Source organism: Tachysurus fulvidraco, chromosome 12 (genome assembly GCF_022655615.1).
Source record: "Tachysurus fulvidraco isolate hzauxx_2018 chromosome 12, HZAU_PFXX_2.0, whole genome shotgun sequence".
NCBI classification, from domain to species: domain Eukaryota; kingdom Metazoa; phylum Chordata; class Actinopteri; order Siluriformes; family Bagridae; genus Tachysurus; species Tachysurus fulvidraco.
The window spans coordinates 20,960,204-20,987,504 of NC_062529.1; the positions used below are offsets into that span (position 1 = coordinate 20,960,204).

Sequence of the window (27,301 nt, forward strand, 5' to 3'; positions counted from 1 at the left end):
CAAACAGACAGATACAAGAAAGAGAGAGAAAGAGAGGGAAAGATAGACAGACAGACAGAGAAAGAGAAGAAAGAGAGAGGGAAAGATAGACAGACAGACAGAGAGAAAGAGAAGAAAGAGAGAGAGGGAGAGGAGAGAGAGGGAGACAGACAGAGAGAAAGACAGACAGACAAGAAAGAGAGAGAGGGAAAGAGACAGATAGACAGACAGACAGACAGAGAACGAGAAAGAGAAGAAAGATAGGAAGAGGGAAAGATAGACAAGCAGGCAAAATTGAGAAAAAGGACAGATATATACAGACAGCGGAAAAGAAGAAGAGACAGACAGGGAACGAGAGGAAAAGAGAACAAGATAGAGATCGAGAAAAAGGTTCAGCCAGAGAGAAAGAGACAGACAGACAGACAGGGAAGGATAGAGAGAGATAGACAATCAGTCAGACAGACAGACAAACGGACTATAATTCACTATTACAGACTCCTTATCCCAGCAGGTCAGTGAGACAATTTAACATCAATTATTCCACAACACATTCTTCTCAAATCTAATATTTATAACTATTACAGTCCGTGATGGAAGCCGCTTCTTTGATGTTCGCACTTTCTTCAGAATCCCCCCCCCCCCTCTTGTTTATTGCAAAATAATATTTTTGCAGATATTAAATATCACTGAAAAATCTGTCATTTTTAATTCCCAGGCAACATACAGTAACAAAACAGTGGCACGTTAATTAAAAAAAAAAAAAATGTAATACAAATATTTATAAATGTATTTATTATATTTAGAAATAATAATAATTTAAATTATCTTAATATTGTTAATTATAAACAAGTTATAATATAATACATAATACATGTTTTACCAAATTATATATTATTGATCATGATATTGATATCTAATCAACCGCTTCTATTGTGTATTGTAGATAAAAGTATACTAAATAAATTGTTACTAGACAAAAAGATAAATTAATTATAAACTGCTCTGGTAAATAAAACATGAGAAAATAAAAATAAGCAGAATTTTTATTAGTGAAGGAACAAAGAGAGTTTTGACCGGATGTTGGTCATCAATCAATCAATCAATCAATCAAATTTTATTTATAGAGCACCTTACAACTGCCAAAAGGAGCACAAGGTGCTTTCCAGTAAAACAACAATAAAAACAAAATAAATAGAATCAATAAGAACACAATGAACCATAAAATAGCAGTTGAAACCGGGTCTATGCGTTAAAAGCTTGTATGAATAAATATGTCTTCAACTGCGATTTAAAAACACTCAGCACAGTGATGGATCGTAAATGTGCTGGAAGTGCGTTCCACAGCTTTGGTCCCTTGATGGCAAATGACCGGCCTCCAAACTTCTCATAATTGTATTTGGGAATGACCAGAGAGGTATGTCCAGAGGAGCGGAGAGATCTGGCTGGTTGGTAGACCTTTATTAATTCTGTGAGATAGGCTGGGGCCAGACCATTGATGGCCTTGAACACACAGAGAAGGACCTTATACTCCACCCTAAACCGCACCGGAAGCCAGTGAAGCGAGTGGAGGACAGGGGTGATGTGTGAGTGTTTGGAGGTGTTGGAGAGAAGACGTGCTGCCGCATTTTGTACTATTTGAAGCCGATTGAGAAGTGATTGATTAAGTCCAGTGTAGAGAGCATTACAGTAGTCAATCCTTGAGCTGATGAAGGCATGTATAGCTTTTTCAAGGTCAGCTTGAGACAAGAATGATTTTACCTTGCTGAGTAGTCTTAACTGGTAAAAGCTCGCCTTCACTACTGCACTGATTTGCTTATCGAAATGCATTCCCTTGTCAAAAATAACACCCAGGTTACGCACGGTAGGAGCAAACTGAGGTGTTAGAGAACCAAAACTAAGAGAACTGCTGGAGGAATCTGGGCTAAACAGGATGTACTCAGTCTTTTCTTCATTCAGATGAAGGAAGTTCTGGGAAAGCCACTGTTTGATATCCTGAAGGCAATTATGGAGAGGGTCCAATGCAGAAAGATTACTCAAAATCACAGGAAGATAGATCTGGAGGTCGTCAGCATAGAAATGAAATTGAACATTGTGATTGGAGATGAGTTGACCAAGTGGCAGCATGTAGAGTGAGAACAGAGTAGGACCAAGAATAGAGCCTTGAGGCACACCAGATGATAGAGGAGCAACCGAGGAAGAATAGTCATTAAGCATTACTGAAAAGGTTCTGTTAGTGAGGTATGATGAGAACCAATTTAGCACTGCACCCTGCAGACCAACAACATGTTGAAGACGAGAGATGAGGATGGCATGATCCACGGTGTCAAATGCAGCGGTTAGGTCCAGTAATACCAAAACCACAGAGCTTTTCCCATCCAGGGCTCTAAGAATGTCATTATGGACCCTCAATAGCGCTGATTCAGTGCTATGTCTTGACCTGAAACCGGACTGAAAAGTATCACCAATGCCGTGCAGTTGTAGGTGAGACTGCAGCTGTGCGGAAACAAGCTTCTCCATCAACTTAGACAGAAATGACAGGTTAGATATAGGACGGAAGTTGGAGAATATGGAGGGATCAAGGTTGGGTTTCTTGAGCAGTGGTCTCACAATAGCGTGTTTGAGAGCAGCGGGAACAGTACCCACCCTAAAACAGCTGTTTATGAAGGGGACAAGGATGGGACCTATGATGTCGACCGTCTCCTTCAAAATCCTGGCAGGAACAGCGTCTAGGGGGCAGGTGGTAGGCTTCAACTCGTGGATAGCTTTTTTCAGGTCCGCCAGAGTAACTGCATCAAAGTTCTCTAGCACACATTGCGCCGCACGAGTGGACATGGCAACAGTGGGGACTTGTGTAATGGTTTGCCTAACAAACAAAACCTTGTCCAAAAAATTTTGCTTGAATGCGTTGCATATGTTTACAGATACGTCATTCAGTGCGACAGACACCGGATTTATAACAGAATTGATAGTGCTGAATAAAATTCCAGGGCGGTGGCTATTGTTATTGATGAGAGCAGAAAGGTACTGTCCTTTAGCTTCCTTCAGTGCACTCTGATAGGTGGCAAGACTGTCTCTGAACATCTCCAGAGACACCTGCAACCTATCCTTCTTCCATTTTCGCTCAGCCTGTCTACACCGGCGCCTGAGGGCCCGAGTTGTATCATTGAGCCAGGGGTCCAATGTACCATTGGTCGATTTAACCTTGTAGGGCGCAACAGAGTCCATAATCCGGGAGCAGGTGGTATGGAAGGAGGCGAGGAAACGTTCCGGGCAAAGAGACGATGCCAATTCAGCAGTAGAGGCGAGATCAGAAACAGAGAAAGCAGCAGCAAAGTCATCGACTGTAGATGAGGTAATAATGCGACGGCGATGGGGGGCAGTAGACGTTGGTGCAGGTGGAACAGCACAAATGTCAAACCGTATGAGAGAATGGTCAGAGATGGGAAAATCCATGACCTCACAGGTTGACACAATCACCCCACGAGAGATAATAAGGTCAAGGGTGTGACCTAACCTATGGGTGGGACAGGAAATGGACTGAGCCAGATCTAATGAGTCTAAAAGTGCCTTAAGTTCATTAGCAGGTTTATCAGAGGGGCAGCAAACATGAATGTTAAAGTCACCACAGATTAGAATGTTGTCAAACTTTGCTAGAAACTCTGTTAGAAACTCTGAGAACTCAATTAAAAAATATTTATTTAATTTGGGCGGCCGGTAGATTACTGCACATAAGATCGGACAGGGTAGTGTAAGCACAAATACTTGTGATTCAAAACTGGAATACCCTCTAGTGGACAACTGGCGGCACTTCAGGGACTGTCTATGTAAGGTGGCTATCCCCCCGCCCCTACCCGTTTGCCGCGGCGTGTTTAGGTAAAGGTAACCAAAGGGGAGGATTTCCGAAAAGGCACTGACGTCACCTGGGGGAAGCCAAGTTTCTGTGAGGAAAAACAGATCCAGATTGTGGGAGGAAATGACATCATTGAGGATAAATGTTTTGTTATTGAGCGATCTGGTGTTACAAAGTGCCATGCGGAACGTGGACAAGTTGACAGGCGACGATGTCACACGAGGAATTGGATGGAGATTTCCTTTGGCACAACCCCGAGTGGATGTTTCAGCTCGACGGAGACGCGGAAACGGAACGCCAGTGTTGGAGCCAACCAGCCGAAGCCATCGATAGCATTCCCGCGATCTTCTAGCATTGTCACATCCTGGTTGATCTTGACCTCTCGGAGACGAAGGATCCAGGTGTGTCCTCAGCCTGACATGTAACCCGCCTCTCAGACCGCGTCTTCTGCGGCGCCTCCTGCCTGGTAGCAAACAGACAGGGCGTCTCAGGAAAGGAGGAATAAATGTCAACAGTGGCGGTGGTGGTTTAAAGGACTGGGTATTTAAGAGGTGATTCGTTGTACAAAGCAGTTCCATCAGCAAGGTGCGATCATACACAATTAACGATGAGACAGTAGCAAAATCAAACATGAAAAAACAGAGGAGCAAGTGGCAGGCCAAACACAGCGGCGCCATCTTGTTTCCCCTCATCTTGTCATGCCGTGAGAGTATCACCATCACCCTCTGTGTTTGTCTAATCAACACCGGGCTGCTGGATCTAATCGGTCTCTTCTCTAAACCTGGACAAGCCGAGCAGGTGGAACTATAACAGGGTTTTTGGGATCCCACGGTTTCTTTTTAGCACTTAATCACCAGGCCACAGTGTGTGTGGTTACATCCCAGCTGTTACACAGGAGGAGACTGCTGCTGAAATCTCACAACTCTGACAGCAGGAAACGCTCACATCATCACGAGCTGTAGACTTCATCAATGTGAGAGGAAAAAAAGCGAACATATCTAATGAGTGCATCAAGGAGATGGACAGAATGAGGAGGGGAAAAAAAACCCAAAAAAAACAAGATGATTAGTATAAAGAGCGATATAAAAAAGGAAACAAAGAAATAGAGAACAAGGTGACAAACAAGGGAAGAAAAAAGAAAGAAGAGTAAGAAAAACTGAAAGAAGGTTAGAGGATGAAAAACAAAGAAGGGGGAATGAACAGATCGAAAAAGTGAAGGAAGGAAAGAAGGACAGATGGCTTCTGACACAAGCCATCAGACTCCTTAATAACCGGACTGTACTGAGCCCAACACACACACGTCAACTGTATGGACTACACAGACCTACACCACATACATACACTTCCAATATACATCCAGCAAACTGTTTACATGCTGTTTTTGCTCACTTTTTTGCTCTTTGCACATTCTGTCTCACATTTCAGTCGATTGCTGTTTTGCACAATACTTTCCATTATCTCAGGTAACTGCTGCTATAACACTGTGTTCATTGCAGCATTTCTGCACACGCAGTATAGTTTGAACATACAGTATTTACACTGATTGGCGCTGTTTCTGTTTATTGTCTTTTGTGTATTGTCTTTTTTTGTACACCAGCGTACACCAGGTAGGGCAGTGGGCGTACAAGCCAGCGTACACCAGGTAGGGCAGTGGGCGTACAAGCCAGCGTACACCAGGTAGGGCAGTGGGCGTACAAGCCAGCGTACACCAGGTAGGGCAGTGGGCGTACAAGCCAGCGTACACCAGGTAGGGCAGTGGGCGTACAAGCCAGCGTACACCAGGTAGGGCAGTGGGCGTACAAGCCAGCGTACACCAGGTAGGGCAGTGGGCCTACAAGCCAGCGTACACCAGGTAGGGCAGTGGGCGTACAAGCCAGCGTACACCAGGTAGGGCAGTGGGCGTACAAGCCAGCGTACACCAGGTAGGGCAGTGGGCGTACAAGCCAGCGTACACCAGGTAGGGCAGTGGGCGTACAAGCCAGCGTACACCAGGTAGGGCAGTGGGCGTACAAGCCAGCGTACACCAGGTAGGGCAGTGGGCGTACAAGCCAGCGTACACCAGGTAGGGCAGTGGGCGTACAAGCCAGCGTACACCAGGTAGGGCAGTGGGCGTACAAGCCAGCGTACACCAGGTAGGGCAGTGGGCGTACAAGCCAGCGTACACCAGGTAGGGCAGTGGGCGTACAAGCCAGCGTACACCAGGTAGGGCAGTGGGCGTACAAGCCAGCGTACACCAGGTAGGGCAGTGGGCGTACAAGCCAGCGTACACCAGGTAGGGCAGTGGGCGTACAAGCCAGCGTACACCAGGTAGGGCAGTCCGCGTACAAGCCAGCGTACACCAGGTAGGGCAGTGCGCGTACAAGCCAGCGTACACTAAGTAGTGAACGTACACAGCCTTACTGGAAGCTGAAAGCAAGTGTGCACAGTGCCGAGTAAACACACCTCAAACACAACACACCAGCTGTCAGGTGAGCACCAGAAATTACGTAAGGGCTCTTTAGCTGAGAGATTAACGGTGTTTCACGTACACAGTTCCATCTTTAAATCCAAGAGGACACACACACACACACACACACACACCTCTTATGTAATTATTGACTAAACAGCTGGAATATTACTTTCATGCCTAATGTTTTTTACTCTCCTTTCTCTCAAACACACCATCACAGACATGCTAGCAGTTAACATATGACCTTAGAAACTGTGCTAGAATTACTGGGAAGGGTGGAGTGACGGATAAGATCTCTGGCCATCCAGTTAGAAGAAAATAACTCAAAACAACTTTCTATAATATTTTAAAGCAGTAAAGTGAATTCCAGACCTTCAGGTTTCAGTAACAGAATTACGCGTGAGCTAACAGCACAAAATCACACATGGGACACTTCAGAATGTAACACAGTGAGGCTCAACAAGACTGCGTTGCTGATCTGGAGGATTACAAGCCTCATTTTTCCCCCTCAGACATGAACAGATTCACAGGACAAACCATGTCTGTTTAGAAAAATAAGTTATGCTTATGTTCAGAAGTAGGTCACATGAGGCCTGGGTGAATTATTTTTTTAATAAATAAATAACAGAACAACAAGCACTCGGGTCGATAAATCGGACACCAGGATCTTGTTGGTTTAAGTCGTCTTAGCCTCTTTTACCCTAAGGACACTCCATCGGTGTTCTTCAAGCGCTTCATCTCCAACACACACACACACACACACCAGACATGACCTCATCAACTGGAAATCAAGCTGCTCCACCCTTCTATTGAGAACAGGCTTTTATCTCCCACACACACCTCCACACTTTAATTATTTATTAATGCTGAGTGTAGTGTTCGCTTATTATCTACTAATTCAGCTCCAGAAATAAAGAAATGAACTTTTACAGAAACAATGCTGCTCTCCTGAAGCGTGGATGAAAGGGAAGAACATGAAAAACATTACGAGCTCTTCTACGAGGGCTCGGTCTACATCCGTCTGTCGCTCCTGTTATCTTATCTGGGTGTCCTGTTTTGTTTACCGTCTGAATTTCCTTGTGACATAATTACGCTATCTGATCGGATAGTCAAAAATGAAACCGGTGCTAGATTAGCTCAGCAAGCTGACTAACATTTCACTGCCACTTTTTTCCTCCTCTCTGTATTCATTTAACGAGAGATTGCACATGACAGGACAAGATGAAACAAAGGTTGTAAGATTTTTGACCACTTTTGGGCATCAAACAGCAAATAGGAACTGATGTTTGACATAAGCACTATTCGGATGGGATTAGTTCTACGTGGGGGTGAAGTAATTATTACCAGAGCTTCTCTGTGATTTTAGTCCCATCCGAATGTGCCATCAAGGTAATCATTATGGACAAAAGCCCTATTCGGACGGGATTAGTTCTACGTGGGGACGTGGAGTAATGCAATTTTACCTCAGGACGTCTGTAATATTAATTGGCCAATTCGCACGGGACAAGACATCTCAGTAAAAATAGCAGAAGTGGGAGGGGTAACGCACCACAGTAACCTCCTTGTCGTCAAGTGCGTATGATGTTGCTTCCTGTTATCACGTTCGCAAACAGACAACTTGGCACCTCCATGCTTGAAAAACGTGCCAAAAACTACTTTTAAACAGGAAATGATGGAATTTTACCGTACATATTTACAGCGGGTCTATTCGGACGGGATTAGTATTACCTGAGGTCATTTTTACAGAAGGTAAAAGTCACCGTAATCTTTACTGACATTAGCACTATTCGGACGGGACTAGTTTTACGTGGGGACGTGGAGTAATGCAATTTTACCTCAGGACGTCTGTAATATTAATTGGCCAATTCGCACGGGACAAGACATCTCAGTAAAACTAGCAGAAGTGGGAGGGGTAACTCGCTTTATGCACCACAGTAACCTCCTTGTCGTCATGTGCGTATGCCGTTGCTTCCTGTTTCAAGCGCCTCCATACTTGCAAAGCGTGCCAAAAACTACTTTTAAACAGGAAATGACGGAATTTTACCGTACATATTTACAGCAGGTCTATTCGGACGGGATTTGTATTACCTGTGGTAATTTTTCCGGACCTTTTTACAGAGGGTAAAAGTCGCCGTAATCTTTACTGAGATTTTTACATTACCGAGATGCCACATTCGGACGGGACTAAAATCACAGAGAAGCTCTGGTAATAATTACTTTACCCCCAACGTCCCCACGTAAAACTAATCCAGTCCGAATAGGACTTAAGACAGGCAACAGGAAATTTTGGTCAACTCTTAACGAATGTGATGTTTATGCATTGGAGTGATTAGCATGATGAAAGAAGAGCGAGAGATCAGTGCAGGACATAATCAGACAGACAGTCAGGAAGAAGCGTCCAGGCCAGTTATTCATGGATATTTGTCACCGGTCTGTGTGTAGTTAGTCACAAGACAGGTGGGATTCAGATTGAGGATTTTTACATGAACCAAGGAGCATGAAAGCTAAACATCCATCTTGTGGAGCTTTTATAATACAAAGGAAAGCAGGGATCCTGGAGACTATCCCAGAAAACTCAAGGTGGAGGACACATCACACACACACAATTTAGAGATGCCAATCAGCCTACATTTCTTTAAATGCGGCAGGAAACCGGAGTACCCAGAGGAAAACCCTGAGGCCTGGGTAGAACATGCAAACTCCACTTACACCGGTGTGAGATGTGGAATCGATCCTCCAACCCCAGACATGTGAGGCAAAGGTGCTAACTACTAAGGCACTGTGCCGGAAAGCTCTTAATAGATATTAAGATTAAAACTGTGATGTTGCCTTCTAGCATTTTTCGGTCAAAGTTCTTTGTAAAACATTAAAGAAACTTTCATTACATGACTAACGAAAATGATAGAAAAGCTGCTCGAGCCAAACACAACAATCAACAACGTGAGCAGATGCAATAGATTGACCTGGACATCTTGGTTCTGTCCTCAGCCCACCTGTGTTAGAAGTTAGACCAAATTCATCCTGGCTACTCACAACACCAGACATTGGTATGGCTCACTTTTAACAAAAGGATATTCTCAAACTAGCTTTATATGAGCAAAGAAACAGAATACACAATTCCATAAAAGTCTAAAATTAAGTTAGTATTTATCTCCAACATCTATCCCTAATGATCAAGTCTGAGGTGACGGTGGCAAAGGAAAAGCTCCCAGAGATGGAGAAACCTCGAGAGGAACCAGACTCAGAAGGGAACCTCGTTCTCATTTAGTGACACTGGACAGTAAATAATATAAATGTAAATAATGCCATTCCTACAACAGTTTATAGCCGAGCCAAAATGGTGGCTCAGGCCATCCTTAAAAATATTTTGGTTTGCAGTAACAGTTTAAAAAAAAAAAAAAGAAAAGGGTCGGTAGGTAGGTCTATTTTTTTTCCAAGTTTCAATGTAAAAAAAAAAAAAAAAAAGTACAATTTTGGTGATGGTGATTACGTAGGTATGAATTTATACAAATTAGCATATAGTGACGTCACTGACTGGGTCTTCAACCCGTGCCTTCGGGCGCATCATCGCAAACCTGATTTTGATGCTAGCACAGTTTTTCCAGAACTTCTTGCCAAGTTAAAGCGGTGTCGAGCTGTCTTAGTGAATTTTTTAGATGTATTATGGCGCCCGAACCCGTATGACTTTGAACGGTGACCGCAAACATTTTGTTTACTGCAGCCGCAGCCATCGTTACCGAACGCGAACCGTCGACTCTGACAGTGAATGAGAGAACGAGACAAAGCGAACGCACAGGCCATAGTGTGACATCCGGTAACCGATAGTGTAAACAGAGATGACGTCACAGGTTTTTATTTAAAAGAAAGAACGTAGCCTTCGTTTGTATGTCGGCCTAGGCGATTTACATATTTACAATACTTACTAAAATATAATTAATATTATTTTATTGCTTTTGTATTAGTTGTTTGAAGAGTAAAAAAAATAAAAATTGGTTGGTCTTAATGCAAATTTACACGCAAATTTTTGAGCCGGTCCTAAATTGACAGGGTCGGTCGGGTTACGGCAAACAAGAATATTTTTAAGGATGGCATCAGGGCTGTCCACTGAAACAAATGCTGGATATATTTCCATAAAATTTTCACACAGGCCAAAAAATATGGAATTTGCCCCTGTTGTGTTGTGTCCTTGTTTACTTTTGTCCAGCATTGAATGTCTGTCATGTCCCACTCCACACTCCACAGTGGTGGTTAATATGAAGCTCATACTGAATGAAAATATCTCATAAGTCCATTTCCATTGTGCCGGTACTGGAAATTGATGCAGTAGGGTTCTCTCATGCTAACGGTGGGGAAAGAAAGTTTCCTCGGGCGTTCTTTTACAAGATACTTGTAGATTCTAATCGCTTGCACTTGTGTATGGACCAAAACAGACCATCTGAGAGAAATTAGTTCCTGACGCAATTGACACAAATGCACCGAACGTGCTGTGTATTTTGGCTGGCTGGCGACATTTTTCTGTAGACGTGAGCCGATAACATGACCCGCAAAGCTCTGAGCCAAAGTACAGAGCGATGTAATGCTGAAATGCTCCAGAAAGAGGACTGATGAGTAGAAAAAGAAAGTAAATAGTAGAGATCTGCACAAGAAATGGTTAAAACTGGTCACTCCTGCGTGTTCTCTATGTTCGGGTGATTTTTATGATTTATATGCGCACTTCTCAGGTGTATTTACACCTTTAACCCGACATCATTTTGTCAGACGATTGAACAAAAGGGTTTTACCAGTGCACTTCAGTCCTCACCATTTTTTTTGTTTGTTTGTTCATTAAGTTATATACGGTGAGAAAAAATAAACAAACCACAGACAAACTATAAAAGAATTTTGCTCTGATTTGTACTTAGAAACTGGACTAAAAGGTGAGAAAACTGTAGGTTTTAGGGTTTCCCCGGAGAGACACGCACTGGAAATGTGTGTCTGACCTTAAATGGCAGTTACATCAGCAGTCATGAAGCGAATAACAGTGCACACACACACACACACAAAAAAAAACACATACAATCAACAATACAATCAAACAACAGTCACCAGCATCGTGTTTAAAGAGTGAATCTCATAAAAGTATATAATTAAAAGCCACCAGATTGTGTGTGTGTGTGTGTGTGTGTGTGTGTGTGTGTGTGTGTGAGCACTGTTATCCGCTCCATGACTGCTGATAACTGCTGTTTAAGTCTGGACTTAAGATCGGATCTTCTATGACTTTAGGTCAAAAAGGTCACAAGCGGTTTTGGTTTGTGTTTTGACCATCACGAGTGTGTGTGTGTGTGTGTGTGTGTGCAGGCGCGTGTTAAAGCTCACAAGTGTAACACTGATACTGATTACATGACAAGCTGACAAATCGCTGCAGCATCAGACAGCAAGCCGATAAATGCAGAAGTGTGTGTGTGTGTGTGTGTGTCTCAAACAGCATTGAGTCAGTGTACTTTATAATTGAAGTAACTTAAAATGCTGAATCAGAGAGAGTCTTTGAGAAAGTGAGTGAGTGAGTGAGTGTGTGTTTCATTTAGAGATCAGAGATAGAAGGCAGTTGCAACTACACTACATTCCACCGAGCTCATACTATCTGAAGCTAACGATCTCATACACAAGGTCAGAGCGATAAAGAGAACTGAAGAGAAATGGAAAAGTGTAGTGTAGCAGAGTTCGGCCTACACACAGAAGACCTAAACACAGCCATGATAAGAATAACCGATACGGTTAGACCGTAAACATCGTGCGAGGTTCTTAACAAGACGTTAGAGAAATAATACCAGTCCTGATATGGTGTTAGAACATTATTAGAACTTTAGATTTATTTATTAGATTATTTTAGTATCTAAACTCTACACAGTAGCTCTTTAGCGTGCATGTGATTACCACACGCTAGCATTTCAACACGTTTCCTTGTTCTTAGAAGGGGGAAAAACATACACACACACACACACACACACACACACACACACACACACACAGTTTACTGTAAACTCATTTCTAAAGCCAGTTGAAAAGCAGAAATCAGACAGAAGGACAGATAGATAAGGTGAAATTAAGGAAAGTGAAAACGTGTGAATTTACTTCAAATTCAAAACAACACCTATGAAGAAGCTTGAACTAAATCGTGGTTCAAACGAGTCCTGAAAGAAACTCTGACTAAAGCTGAGGGAAGTGGTGGCTCGGTGTGGTTAAGTCTTTGAGCTACAGATCAGAAGATCAAATCTCATCATCACCAATCCACCATGGTCGGGTCCTTGAACAAGAACCTATAAAGCCTGTCGTTTCGGATAAAATCCTCAGCTAAACGAATACAGTGAAGTCTTAGGGGCATGAGATTAAAGCAACAACCGGGTTGCGTAACTTGTTACCACCTCAGAGCGAATTATTTCTCTCCAACACCTCGACACGGAGCGTTTTATACTTATAAAAATCGACAGCGATTTTTATGAACGAAAAGAAAGACGATCCACCTTTTTGTACCGTTATAAGAATTAACCCCTTGTGAGTAAAGCGAGTAAATAACTAAATAAATAAAAGAACTCTTCAGTGACAATTTCGGATTTGTATCGCGATTAAGAGTTGTGTTGTTTTTTTCCTGAACATTTCTCAAGCAAAGAAGCCAAAATTCTTTGCTCGGTCGATTTGAGTACGAATACGTTTCCAAGAAAGCGATCGTGTTAAAAGAAAAAAAAATGTAATGAATAAATAAAACTATCAGCATGGTAATAATGTTAGTGTTTAGAGGTGTAACATATCATTTCCAGTGTAACTACTTCCTTATCCTATTACACTGCTCAGGGTGTACATCGCCACACCCTACCACATGAAGCTGTGTGTTTACTCGCTGCGCTTCACGCTGTATAAACTGAGGGAAGTTGAACGCATTGAGAATGCAGGTGACCCTGTGTTCATGTGATCAGAGAAGAAGTGAAACACACACACACACACACACACACACACACAGCAGGCCGCAGGACCTCAGACACACATCTGTCTCTTTTGTGTCTCTCTTAATGCCTGCATTTACTTCACCACTGGTGCAGTCTACAGTCTGGCCACAAAGATAACCATTAGTAAAGGTCATTCCTGGTAAAGACTTCAGCTCCTGCAGTGCTAATAATAAACTCTGTGATGAAGCTGACGATGATAAAGAGCTTGGAGAGAGGAAAAAAAAAACCTGAAGTGCGCTTTAGGAAAAAGCGCTCACGTAGAGAAGAGTGGGCCACGAAAGTCAGGAGTCAGGAGCTCGAGTTATCTTGTAACCATGACGACTACTACTTGAGCTGTTTTATGTAGTTAATTCAAGCGAGGGATAAAAAACATGACAAAATAAACACCGAGTGGTGTGAGACAGAGAGAGAGAGAGAAAGCGAGAGAGAGGTGGACAGAGAGAGAGAGTTGGACAGAGAGAGAGCAAGAGGCAGGTGGACGGGGGGTGGACAGAGAGAGAGACACAGGTGGACGAGGGTGGACAGAGAGAGAGAGAGAGAGAGAGAGAGAGAGAGAGAGAGAGGTGGACAGAGAGAGAGGCAGGTGGACGGAGGGGTGGACAGAGAGAGAGACACAGGTGGACGAGGGTGGACAGAGAGAGAGAGAGAGAGAGAAAGGTGGACAGAGAGAGGCAGGTGGACGGAGGGGTAGACAGAGAGAGAGAGGCAGGTGGACAGAGAGGTGGACAGAGAGAGAGAGGTGGAGAGAGGCAGGTGGAGAGAGAGAAAGAGAGGGAGGCAGGTGGATGGAGGGGTGGACAGACAGAGAGAGAGAGAGAATAACTCAAAAGTAAGAGCACACGTGTCTGAAATGTTTTATTCCTCTAATACCTCACAAAACTGGCCAATAATTACTACTGACTATATTTATTTACCCCACATCAGAACTTTTACGCATTTATATCTACAATTAATGAGAACTTTTATCTTCAAGATAATGAGTTAAAAACAACATAGCAAGTAACCAAGAAACCAAAACATACTCTTTCCTGTAGAGAAATCTTTACAGCTTCACCTGTGAATTTTACAAACTGAGTCACTTCCAAATTCAGCATGAAAACATCTCCTCATGGAAAAGGTCACCACATCAACGATCACACGCCGCTTTACAATTTTACTTGGCCTGTCCATCAAATATGTCCCTTCGAACTAGATGTTACTTTAGCAACGTTGACGTAATAAAACAATTCTGATTCTAAATTCATCCAATCAGATTAAAGAATTCAACAGCGCTGTTGTACAACGATTATTAACAGAATTGTTTTTTTCAGCGAGTCCAAATAAATCAACATGCAAACTGATGGATAAAATACTTAATGTGGCATGAAATCAAACAAAATCCAAAACACGCATGTATAAAATCATAAATTTACAGTTAGAATATTAATAAGTCATCCTATATTCATAGCGACTGCTGTATCATATATACTGCTATTTATTTTTCAACTCTACAGCATTTCATACGCTGCTCCACTTAAATTTTATTCTCTGTGTTTTGTATTGTTTTAAATTTGTGTTTTATTTTTTTTTTTATTTTATTTTATTAAAACCTCCTTTTAAACATTATATTTGATTACATTTTTAGTACAGTGATACCTTGAGATACGAGTGCTTTGACATACAAATTTTTTGAGATACGAGCTGTGATTCGACCAAATTGTTTTCCTCGAGATACGGACAAATTTTTGAGATATGAGCATTCAAGCTGCCGCTGCCACCGAAACAAAGATCCCCAACAACCACTTGTCCCCCGCCTCACCTTCCCGCATCTCACTCGGTTAAAGCCGCCTTTCCACTGCACACGACAAACGACGGCCGATAAACCGGAAGTCATTCATTTCCTATGGAGAGTCGCAAAGGCGCTGCGTGAGGTGCCGACCGTCCGCGGATCCGTAATTTTCTGACCCGTTTTGAGCGTTGGATCCGTTAAAAATTTAACTTGTGCGACTACACCGCATCCGATATGCCGACCGGACAGGTTTTTATTAAAACAAGCGGCAGATGTTAGTGAGGAAAGAGTGACAAAAAAAGCAAAAACAAGTGAAGAGAAAAGCGATGAAGAAAATTAAGCAAAATGAATGTAAAGAAAACAGAAATTGTAGCAATTAAGTTCAGTTAAGAGAATTTCAGTTAAGTTCGTTAATTTTAGCAACGTTTTAAAGCATAAACTCCTTCCGATACATTATGGCATAAGGTCATGTTATCTTTTTTGATTATTTGACACGTGCGATATGACAAAGTTCAAAGTTCATCTTTCGCAGAATAAGAGAACATTTTATGCTACATCGGAAGAAGTCCTATCGTGCAAGACTTCTTATTTTTATTTTTTTTATTTCTGTTATATCAATGTATATAATAATAATAATAATAATAATAATAATAATAATTTCCTCTGCAAGATGTTAATGGCTCCATAATGTCTTATGAGATGTTACAGACTTTAATAAACAGTCAGACGTAAGAAGAAACTTGTTACCTGTCTAATAAATGGTAAAGAATGCTCTCCAAGCCAGAGGTATAACTTGCCATTTGTTTTCCCAGCATGATTACAGAAACCTACACCGGATCACAGGCACCGAGGGGTTTGGTCCTGCTCTACTACCCTGCTGATGCCCTTCACAAGCTCACGCAAAGTTAATACAGAGCTGAACAGCAGGACTAAAGAGATCGAATACCAAACACATCCCCGGGGTGGAGTCCATCCCCGTTCAATACTTCTATAAATGGTGAAGCTGGAGGAATTTACTGGAAGAATGAAATACGGAGATGAAATATGTCCAACAAAGTCCACAGCTGATGAGTAAGCACTTCTAACACCTGGAGAAATCGACCACAACTTTTACTATAATATACTCCTAAAGATCTAATAAAGATTCGAATAAGTTCCATTATACAATGTATACCGTGATGGTTTCTAAAACGATCGATTACATTTACAGGATGTTCCAAAATTCTCTATCCATAGGGGACATTTTTTTCCTGTGGACAACCGTGAAGACCAAAGAAATAATTCGAATTGTAATGACACCGGATGTGTGAACGCGACTCAACCACAAGTGGCATATTACGACATACAGGTTACCTAATAAAGCATCGGCAAAATATATTGCTAAATTATTTGATGATATTTTAATGTCTACAAAAACATTTTACCACATAGCAGAAGGACAAATTTCATTCTGAAATTTACCATTTTATTATAAAAATATCGCGTTCAAAATGCTTTACATCAAATATAGGGTTGGAGGCCGGAAACCTTCCATGGGAATTAACAGGAATATATGGAAATAAACTGGGAATTTAAAAAAAAAAAATAGAGTTGCCTATAACAAGGAACTTAAATGTAGTTTAAAAAAATCTTGCAGCATAATTTTGTTTAAAACAACAAGATTTGAAGCAATTTAAGTTGAATTTGTACCCTGCGTTACTCGGTCACTTGCACACTGCACACTGCTTACTGGAGGGCCATTGAGGTCAAACCCCCTGCATGTACTTCCATAACATGCACAGTAACACTTTATTTTAGGGTCATTTAACTAGTTGCTTATTAGCATTAATATTAATAGAATATTGGCTACTTATTAAGCACATTAATGCCTTATTCTGCATTACATTATACTATATTCTTAATTGTACCCAATACCTAAACTTATTAACTACCTTTCTAACTAAATTAGTAGTGTTACACATACACAGATCATTTGATGACCCCCCACACACACACACACACACACACAAAGAATCACCACGGAATAAAAAAAAATCCTCTATAACAATGTTTATTACAAGCATAATAATGTTTATTATGCTTTTGTGTTACTCAATGAAATAAATCAGTTACAATTAAAATCAGTCAAGACGTCATTTTTACAATTTGTATTACCTTGCATACATGTCTGCTTATGACCAAACAAAATGTTTATTTAAGTTTGTATATGATATAGTTTATCTAAATTTCCCTATATTTCCAATTCATTCCCATAAATTCCTGTAAATTCCCGTAAATTTCCGTACAGTTTCCAATTCTGAATATTTCCAACATATACCATCGATAGAAGTTTTAAAAAAGAAGGAAATAAAAACGTTTGAAAAAAAGATGACAGACGTGTCCGTGATAACCTCAGCAAACTTCCATCGAACTGATCAAAATCGCCTCCATTTTGTTTACAATTTTATGAAGGTGTATTTCTACGCTCGTACAATTTTCACCCAGCAAACTATACACTAACTTAGCAACTAAACTTCCATTCAAAACTGTAACGTTGTCACGTAGTGTTTGGCCACTTTATTAGAAACACCCGGCCGTGTAGATTCATTTGATTGTAGACAGCTTGTGTCTTTCTGTCTATACGTCAACATCTAGACCAGGGATCTTTCGATCTTACACAGAAAGCTCTGGTGTGGGATCAGGGTTTTCTTCCAAGCAGAAGCCACACGCTTAGTCTACTGAAAGTCAGGATCAACCGCACCATGCCGGCCCTTTGTTGGAGAACACCTGCACACCGCTGGTTTAGACCATTATCAGGGTCACTTCCTGGACCAGGAGTTTTCACATTCTCAAGACTGCAGAGACGCTGGGATTTTAAAACGCCCAGCTCGCATCCTGTCAGGACGTTTATAACGAGCGTCCGGTCTGCTTTTAATACAAGTGCAAACTATAGAAATATTTAATAAACGTGAAGCACGTAAACAGGCCACAAAGTGTTGATGCTTAACAAGATAAGTACATGTAAGTGCATTTGACATTATAATACAAAACGAGTAAGAGGTTTTCCAATTATAGTTAGATAAATAATTAATCGCGGCTGTACGCAGGTTCTGCTATTAAATTTTCATAACTTAATTGTCACATACGGTGTAACCGGACGTGCTTCAAGATGGAGTCTGTGATTTTAACAGAAGTGAGTTAAAGGTTGAGGTTCTGAAAAGCAAAAACCGCCCCTTATTTCAGTTCCACCTCCCGAGGCCAGGCCCACAAATTACCTACGGAGCAGGAGGCGGAGCTTTCTGAATGACCAGGACGCATGACTGACAGATGTACAGTCAACTTCTAGTCTAGCCCACAGAGACCAGAGTTTACCTTCTAATCAGATATGTTTTTATTACAACAATGCGATGGCTAGCCACCTCACAGATCCTGATTCCCTGGGGCGATTCCTGAGGTAGATTTGTCTACAAGTGGTGTCTAGGTAGGTTTCCTGCAGTTTCATGACTGCCAACTGCCCCTAGGTGTGAATGAGTGTGTGAACCTGTGTGTGTGTGTGTGTGAACCAGAGTGTGAATGAAAGCATACACGGCTCCCTGTGAGGACCTGGCATCCCATACTAAAGTGTATTGCTGCCCTTTTTTCGCCCCCGAGGTACCCTCCAGACCCTGAGCCACCATGTGCTTACTTAAGATTTAATCCCAAACGATCTCAGCGAGGTCCAACACAAACAAACCCCCTGACCTCTGACACAGAGCTTCCTCATACCGGTACTGCCGACTAAACAGACATGGACGTAAATCAGATAATCAGGACAAACAAAAAATGGCTAAAATGGAGAACAACAAAACAAACAAAATTCCAGTGCTATCGAGCTCTGAGAAGAGATTATATATCGGCAGCCATGATAGAGCGCGAGCGCTAGAGAGCGAGTTATCGCAAAGGGCAGGCACAAAAATATCCTGGCTGGCAACAAAGAGAAACAGTGACCAGAAGAGCAGTGAGGCTGAGACAAACGTAATGTTCTTATATCAGTGTGAACAATTTCTTTAACATTTTATAAAGATTAAAAAAAAATGATGGTACAAAAGCTGGTACACACACAATGCATTCTAGCCTGTGGGATGACGATTAAGCGAGTCATCCGGGGAAATCTATGCCATTTTCACACACAGTTTTCCTTTATAATACTGCTGTCTGCATGTTTTTTAGTCAAGCATGTTCATATGCTTACAAATGCATGTGCACGTGGGTGTTTTAAGGGACATTAGGGATGTGGTAGCTCAGTGGTTAAGGTGTTGGGCTACTGATCGGAAGGTCATGGGTTTGAACCCCAGCTCCACCAAGCTGCCACTGAGCAAGGCCCTTAACCCTCAGTTGTAAGTCACTCTGGATAAGGGTGTCTGCTAAATGCCGTAAATGTTTTAAGGATTTCTAGCCATCGAGATGATGATGATGATACTATCTTCAAACGACGAGTGAAGACCTACCTCTTCCTGAAACATTTAAATTAGCAATTCGTTCCCCGGTTTGTTTTTATGTATTTAATCATATTTAATTTTTGTGTGGAATCTAAACCAGTCGTAATTTGCGTCAGTCATTCCGTGACATTATCGTAAATAACGGATAAAAAATTATGATGATTCTTTAATAAATAAAAAATTGTAATCCGTGAGAAATTTCTGTAATGCAAAGAATCTAAAGAAGAATAACTTAGGGAAAACTTAGGAAAGTGCTGTTATAAGTACGATAATCTACATCGAGTGTTGAAATGAAATGAACCGAGTAAGAAATCGTCATACAGACCATTAGAAACACCGTGACCTGTAATAACCTCATTTTCACACAAGGTTGCAATCCGCTCAAAACTCTTCTGACCAGGCGTGAACTCGGGCCTCTGAGAGGGAAGCAAACCCTGAGGCACTGTTCTCTAACGTCCAGGCAAACACCTGCAGCCTGACTGCAGGTTCCACCAGAACGATCTACTCAGTACAAACTTTAAATCCTCAGCTAAAACTTCTCAGGTGCTTATTAAGACCCAAAGTGACCATATCTACACAGAGGACAGGTTCCAAAGCCACGCTCAGTGAAAACACATCCGTCAGCTTGAAAATCCCGACACACATCCGTACGAAGAAAAAGCTGAAGTTACCTCCTATGAGCGAAAATATAATCTTTTTATGCTAATGCTTTTAGCAGAACAGCCCAAACAACCCAAGGGTGTGAAAGCACACAGTGAAATCTGCATGGAAATCGCACCAGACCTCACACTCAGAACCCGAAGAAGGGTTCTCGAGGGCACAAAATCTTTACAAAACTTTACCCGCCTTCACATAGAACGTATAGACGCTCTAAAACCCTTTAACAGAGGCTTTTCCCTTCATACCACGTTCCACATCACATAGTACCGCTTTAAAAAGACAGAACATGATTCAACGCAAAGAATCTTATGTCATAAATGTTTTGTTTTTCATAATAAGAAAAGAAAGACGGGGCGTGTCGGGACTTTGCAGGTTTGCCCTCCCTGAACCTGTTCTCCTACATATCAGCATCTTTAAACAAAAATAAGGTGCTATGTGGAACTGTTAGAACTCATTTCAGACACAGTAGATTCTCCATAAAATATGCTCATTCACTTAAAAATATATATATATAAAATAAAATTTAAAAAAAGGTTCCACCATCAAGGTCTCCTTGGCTTGTTCTTTTGTGGAAGGGTGTAAAAGTTCTATCTAGAACCCAACCACTGAAAGCAGAAAGCTACATTATTTATAGCAAGGCTCCGTTCGGTTCTTATTCAAACCGGCTTTCTTTCATTTAAGCGTTTGTATGTCGTGAAGATGGAGGACTGCCAGGCAGACTTTACAGAGAAACCCCTGGCATGCATGTCTTCCAGGAACTATGTGTGTACTGAGTGTAGAATAATTAACACTCTTCAAACACTTTGAGGAAGCTTTTCGTTTGTTTTGTTAAAATGTACAGCGTCAAGAAAAAAAAAAAGGGTCGGAACCATTGTGAAATATATCGCTAGGATTTTATACTTTATCTTTAAGGTAGCTAATTGGATGTAAAGGACTAGAGATGTATGTTTAAAGGCTTGGTTTAAAAGCTGATTAAAAAGGAACACAACATGCACTTTTCCAGGTAAGAGATTGGTACCTTATATCTGAGAGTGCTGACTCCGAGAGTAACGACTGGAAAAAGTGAGTCTGGACTGATCTCGAATTCTGCTGAGACGTTCAGACGTTAGGACCCGAATTTGGCACCAACAGCCATGGAGTTCCATAGTTCCATGGAACTAGCTGGCCTTGTTGGCTACAGGGTTGGTGTAATGGTGTTTTATTGGTACATTTTGGACTTTTTAATACCAATAGATCATCGATCCCTTGAACCCTACACCCTATTTGAGTGCCGTTACTGACCGTGTGCATCCCATCAGGACCACAATCTACCATCGTCTTACAGCTGCATTGAGCATGATAGTGCAGTAGGTCACAAAGCTAAAGTCTTCTCAAACTAGTTTAACGAACATGACGACGAGCCATTCACCTTCTGACCTTCACAGTGACGGGACCTGAATCCGGTAGAACATGAAATGTTTCCAAAATATCATGGAGTCCATGGGACACAGAACTGAGACTTACCCTCCCAGTATTTGCACAGCGTTAGTAATAAAGTGCTTACAGCCATAAAATGAGGAAGTTGCATTGTGCCTCTCTAATGTGTTACATCGTAATATCCTTGTACTTCGCAGCTTCAACGTCTATGTTTCACTAAGAAAAATACCGACTTAAAGCTGGTTCCGATCTGTTGTTTAAACCCGATAATTTATCAAACGTGTGATGTTCCTCTGAGCATTGCTGTTTAGTGCAAAGAAAAGTGTTCCAACTTTGCATTTCCTAGGGTCCTTGTATGGCTTTAGTTTATATCTTTTACCTGGAAATGTGAGCAGGTGAGAAGGTGGTGTGTGTGTGTGTGTGTGTGTGTGTGTGTGTGTGTGTGTGTGAGTGAGAGAGAGAGAGAGAGAGAGAGAGAGAGAGAGAGAGAGAGAGAGAGAGAGAGAGAGAGAGAAGGTGGTGTGTGCAGGGTGTTAAAGGACCTGATCTTGTAGTTAGGGAGCGTGTGTTTCTTCTTGATGACCCTCTTGAGCTGGTTGACAATGATGGAGGTGAGTTGAGGGAGCGGGCGGCCCTCAAACTGAGACTTGACCTCAAAGTCGACCAGCGGGTCCTCGACGAAGGAGAAGGACCAGTGCGTGAAGGGCAGCCGGCTGAAGCGCAGGCGCAGGCGGCCGGACACACGCCGCATCTTCACGAACAGGTAAGCGGACTTTCCGAACATCAGGTCCACGTCGACAGCCAGGTGGAAGCCGCCTGCGTACTCCAGGTCCACCTCGAAGCTGAGCTCCTCAGGCATGCCGCTGTCGTCCAGCTGCACGGGTCTGACCAGACGCGCTGTCTTAAACACGGGCACGGAGTCTCCGAGCGACACGTCGCGTAGGCTCAGACCCTCCAGCAGGCGGCCCGCCGTCTTGGTCTGCAGCAGCTCCTCGAACTCCACGCGGATCTTCTTGGTGACCCAGTGACGGACTACCGGCGTGTCGCGCAGCTCCCGGAAAAGGAACAAGAAGATCGCGTTGAGGAAACCGCATGTCTCCGGTTCATCCTGTGGATGAGGAAGAGGAGGAGGAGGAGGAGAAGGAGGAGGAGGCCCAGGACACGCACCGTCCGCCGGCTGTCTGGACGTGTCCGGTTGCTGCGGATTTGTAAAGTAATCCTTCAGCACCGGATCCGGTACCGCTTTAACGTACTGCACCGTCCGCGCCACGGGCTCCGGGGACCTCCGGTATAGCAGCGCGAGCTGCAGCAGCAGCGTCACCACCGCCCCGGTAAACGCCGAGATTAACACCAAGTACAGCATCTTCTGTAGGGGTCTGGTTATCGTGTCCGACTCCTCGTTACATCGACGTCATGTCGCGGCTGTTAAGGCGAATTCAACACAAAGCGAGTTCCACCTGGCCGCTCATAAAGCTGCCATATCATCCGCCTGCCTCTTCCTTTGCGGTTCAATCACAACCCCCCCTCTGAAGGACACTTAGGGCTCTTAGTAGGCTCCGTTTACAACACTGTACAGTGCACTAGTGTAGGGATCAACCGTCAAAATGAGACACAGCCCGGGGCTAATCAGGCTACATCCTATTGGATGGGCGGATATCGCGTCATCACCATGACGTCAGACGCGGTTTAAAAACGAATCTTACACAGTCATAATAAATAAATAAATAAATAAATAAATAAATAAATAAATAAATAGATTGCAAAATAAAAACACGAGTCTTACACAAAAATAATAATAATGAAAATAAATAATTTGTAAAATAATAGAACGAGTCTTACACAAAAATAATAAAAAAAAATAAATTATCGATTAATTAATTAATCAATTATTAATTGATTACTTAAATAAAACGAGTCTTACACAAAATTAACAAATTTATAAAATAAGAAAACGAGTCACACAAAACAATAATAATAAAAATACATACATACATAAATAATTTATAAAATAAGAAAACGAGGCTTACACAAAATAATAATAATAATAATAATAATAATAATAATAATAAAATAAATTAATAATTTATAGAATAAGAAAACTAGTCTTACACAAAATAATAATCGGAATTCTTTTTTGTGCTGGGAGTTTCCTGTCAATCATTTTACTGACACTATATGAATCACCAGAGATTTGTAAAGATTAGTGTAGAAATAATTCAATAATCAAACTAAAGCACTTTCGAAACTGAGTCCAGATCAGCCCAGAATGACACCATATGTATTATACACACTCCTCCTCTCCACAGTATCAAAGAACAAGGGACTAAAGAAGGTTTATTGTCATTCCAAAGCATATATGGTATATGAATGGAATGAAACTAAGTACTGAGGTCCCAATGATAGATGGCAAAAATATACAACTTAGAAAAAATACTATGACTATATAACTACAGACTTGTACCCACAATCACATACACTCACCCTCACACTCACGCTACAAAAGAGACTACTTAAGTCTAAACAAGAGACTGAGCAAGATCTTTTTCTAATATTACCTACAACATGTTAATTTTTATAAGTTAAGGGCTCAGGTGATCTTACTAGCACATATAAAAAGTCTTTAAGTCAGGTGAGATACTGCTTTAGTCTTAACAGGATTGTGATGTATACTGGGCTTAAATATAGTAATAGCATTAATAGCTAACTTTATTAATTATTAAGCCATTACAAGTGTTTTATGTCACTTATTAATAATAACATTAATATTATATTAGATGCATTATGTTGTATTGAAAAGCTAACAGGCACAAGCTAACTGGCAGAATGCATTAGTTTATTCACAAAGGGAATCTTTCCTGTTAGCAGAATGTTAGTGATATTGTGTCAGCCATCACTGACAAAGGATCTCTTTTCTTTACATCCATGCTAAAACAGCCTCACAAAATGACATGATAACTTTTTTTCTGGCCCAAAACTGGCACAGCTTCAATTTTATATTTGCTAAATATTAAGTGATAAGTTACCTGTAACATTTAAATATGACCAAAAACCATCGATGGCTTTCTTTATAGACACAAACACTTTCACCACTGTTGTCTTAGTACTAAAGACATTTTAATATCCATCCTTAGTTTATCAATCATCAGCCAATCATGTAATCCACTCAGGTATGGTACAAATATAAAGAACTATTCTTTTTACCTGGATGATCCTGAATTTATTTTTTGTTTTCTTTCGATTGTCCATCCTCCCAAAGTAAGTTAATTAGTTAATTATATGATGGGAATGAAATTGTCTGTAGTGTGTGATTGCGTGAGTGAATATGAGTGTGTGTGCCCTGCAATGGGTTGGCACTCCGTCCAGGGTGTATCCTGCCTTGATGCACGATGAGGCCTGAGATAGGCACAGGCTCCCCGTGACCCGAGAAGTTCGGACAAGCGGTAGAAAATGAATGAATGAATGAATGAATGATATGACGGGAACGTTTATATGGTATACCCTGACCCATCTCTCCCAGGTGCCATGTTGCCTCCTATCTATAATGCCTGCTCTAGAGAAGAAATTGATTTGTTGGGTCTGGGTTTTCTTCATTATAGCACTGTGGTTATGTGTATTATTTTTTATTCCAGAGCCTTAAATAGACTTTACATTATTCATTACATTATTCCTAGAGCAATAAAGTGCATGAGGCTTTACGGAAACCACAAATGTTGACCTTGACTGTACTTCCTATAGCCTCGTCTGTACTATTCGTCAGGACAACTAGAGAGCGGCATGATTTTGGAAAAACTCTGAATACACAGTAGGGAGGGAGGAAACAATTTTCTATTTTATTGTTATCTTAATCACTCAATTATTGATTCTGCTCTCAGCTTTGTATATTCCATTACATCTCTCTCTCTCTCTCTCTCTCTCTCTCTCTCTCTCTCTCTCTCTCTCTCTCTCTCTCTCTCTCTCTCTCTCTCTCTTACATCACAGAAATCAGAAATTGTGAAATTCATTAAGGATGACATATACGTTTTATCCTGTTACTGTACATCTAATGTTGTGGAACGTCCAAGAAAAAAAGAGCATTAACAGCTAAAAATAGTTGTTCCCTCACCAGCATCTCACCTCTTTATACTTCTGCTCTCTAGTGATTAATAAAGATAAAAAATATAGCTTGTTATGTTGCCAAGAAACTTGCTTTCCTGAAGCTTTTCCTGTAAAGTAAAACTGAAAGAAACAGCTTTGTCACTGACTCAGAAAGAGCTGACAATGTAGTTACCTTCCAGAAATGCTAAATAAACATCTCCTTACAGTGAACTTCATCATATGGACAATTATGCCTTTGTTAATAAATAGGCCGAGTGAAAGGCCCTGGCACACATCCCAGACAGTTGAAGATTACAGAAGATGGCTGTCACGTGCCGTTTAATATTGCTATAAGCCTATAGACAGCTTCCGTGACCAGCTTTCTCCTTATTATCTCATCGATTTTGGAGAGACGTCCTGTTCTTGGTAATGTCTCTTTTCTGCCATATTCTCTCCACTTTTTGATGCCTGTCTTTCATGGTATATTTGATGCATTGGAAATTCTTTTGTAACCCTCTCCTGAGCAATACCATTAATCAATGAGATCCTTCGGATGTTTCGTAAGCTCTTTGTGGCTCATGGGTCTTGCAATAGGATGCAGCTGTGAAGACAGCAGATAAATCTTACAAGAACTACTAAGCTGAGATTTAATTAGAGTTATCAATTTATTTCGAGTCATTTCAGTTGAAGACAGGTGTGTACTACAATAAATACTATTTCACATGCGCTGCGTCTTTTCATGCACTAAAACTATTTACTCTATTTGCAAAGAAATTGTCCATGCCTATGAGATTGCAGCAAAAAGAGAGAAGAGAACACTGTTGCTAGTAGCTTAACATATTTTGATTATTTTTCATTTAATTGAGTTTAATTTCAGGGGGCACAGTGGCTTAGTGGTTAGCACGTTCGCCTCACACCTCCAGGGTTGGGGGTTCGATTCCCGCCTCCGCCTTGTGTGTGTGGAGTTTGCATGTTCTCCCTGTGCCTCGGGGGTTTCCTCCGGGTACTCCGGTTTCCTCCCCCGGTCCAAAGACATGCATGGTAGGTTGACTGGCATCTCTGGAAAATTGTCCGTAGTGTGTGAGTGTGTGTAAGTTAGAGTGTGTGTGTTCCCTATGATGGGTTGGCACTCCATCCAGGGTGTATCCTGCCTCAATGCCCGATAACACCTGAGATAGGCACAGGCTCCCCGTGACCTGAGAAGTTCAGATAAGCGGTACAAAATGAATGAATGAGTTTAATTTCATTTCATTTATATGCAGCGAAGCAAACTGTCAAGGAGATATTGTCATTATTATGAGAAAAAGGGTGCATGGATCGACATTTTGAAAATCTTTGTACATTTGGGATATTTATTTCAACATACTACAATTTGGGATACACAAATTCTAATCTCGGATACTATTTAGGACAGATCAGCTTGATGACTGGTTGTACATCGTAAAGGTTGTAATTTATACGTTAAACGTGGAAATGTTCTTATATGATATATCTTTATTTCATTTTTTTACATCACTAATCTCTCTTCATATCTATTGACATTTAAACACTGATGACTCATTAAAAAGCAGTTTGGTCTGAAATTGGATTAATAAATGTTGGGTTATGGTGACTTTGGTTATTCTGTAAACGGAACACGACTGAGGCAGAGTGTTTCTAGTTTGCTTT

General features: G+C 41.4%; 1 protein-coding gene across 1 annotated transcript in view; it reads right to left on the reverse strand.

Annotated features, from left to right (window-relative positions):
* The window catches only part of pdzd8 (PDZ domain containing 8), a 59,090-nt gene extending 35,937 nt beyond the window's left edge, over positions 1–23,153 (reverse strand). The window contains exon 1 of the mRNA XM_027142997.2: positions 22,102–23,153. Within this exon, the coding sequence (XP_026998798.2) occupies positions 22,102–22,922 (821 nt within the window). The 5' untranslated portion in view covers positions 22,923–23,153. The remainder of the gene's footprint in view (positions 1–22,101) is intronic.
* Positions 23,154–27,301: the final 4,148 nt, after the last annotated feature.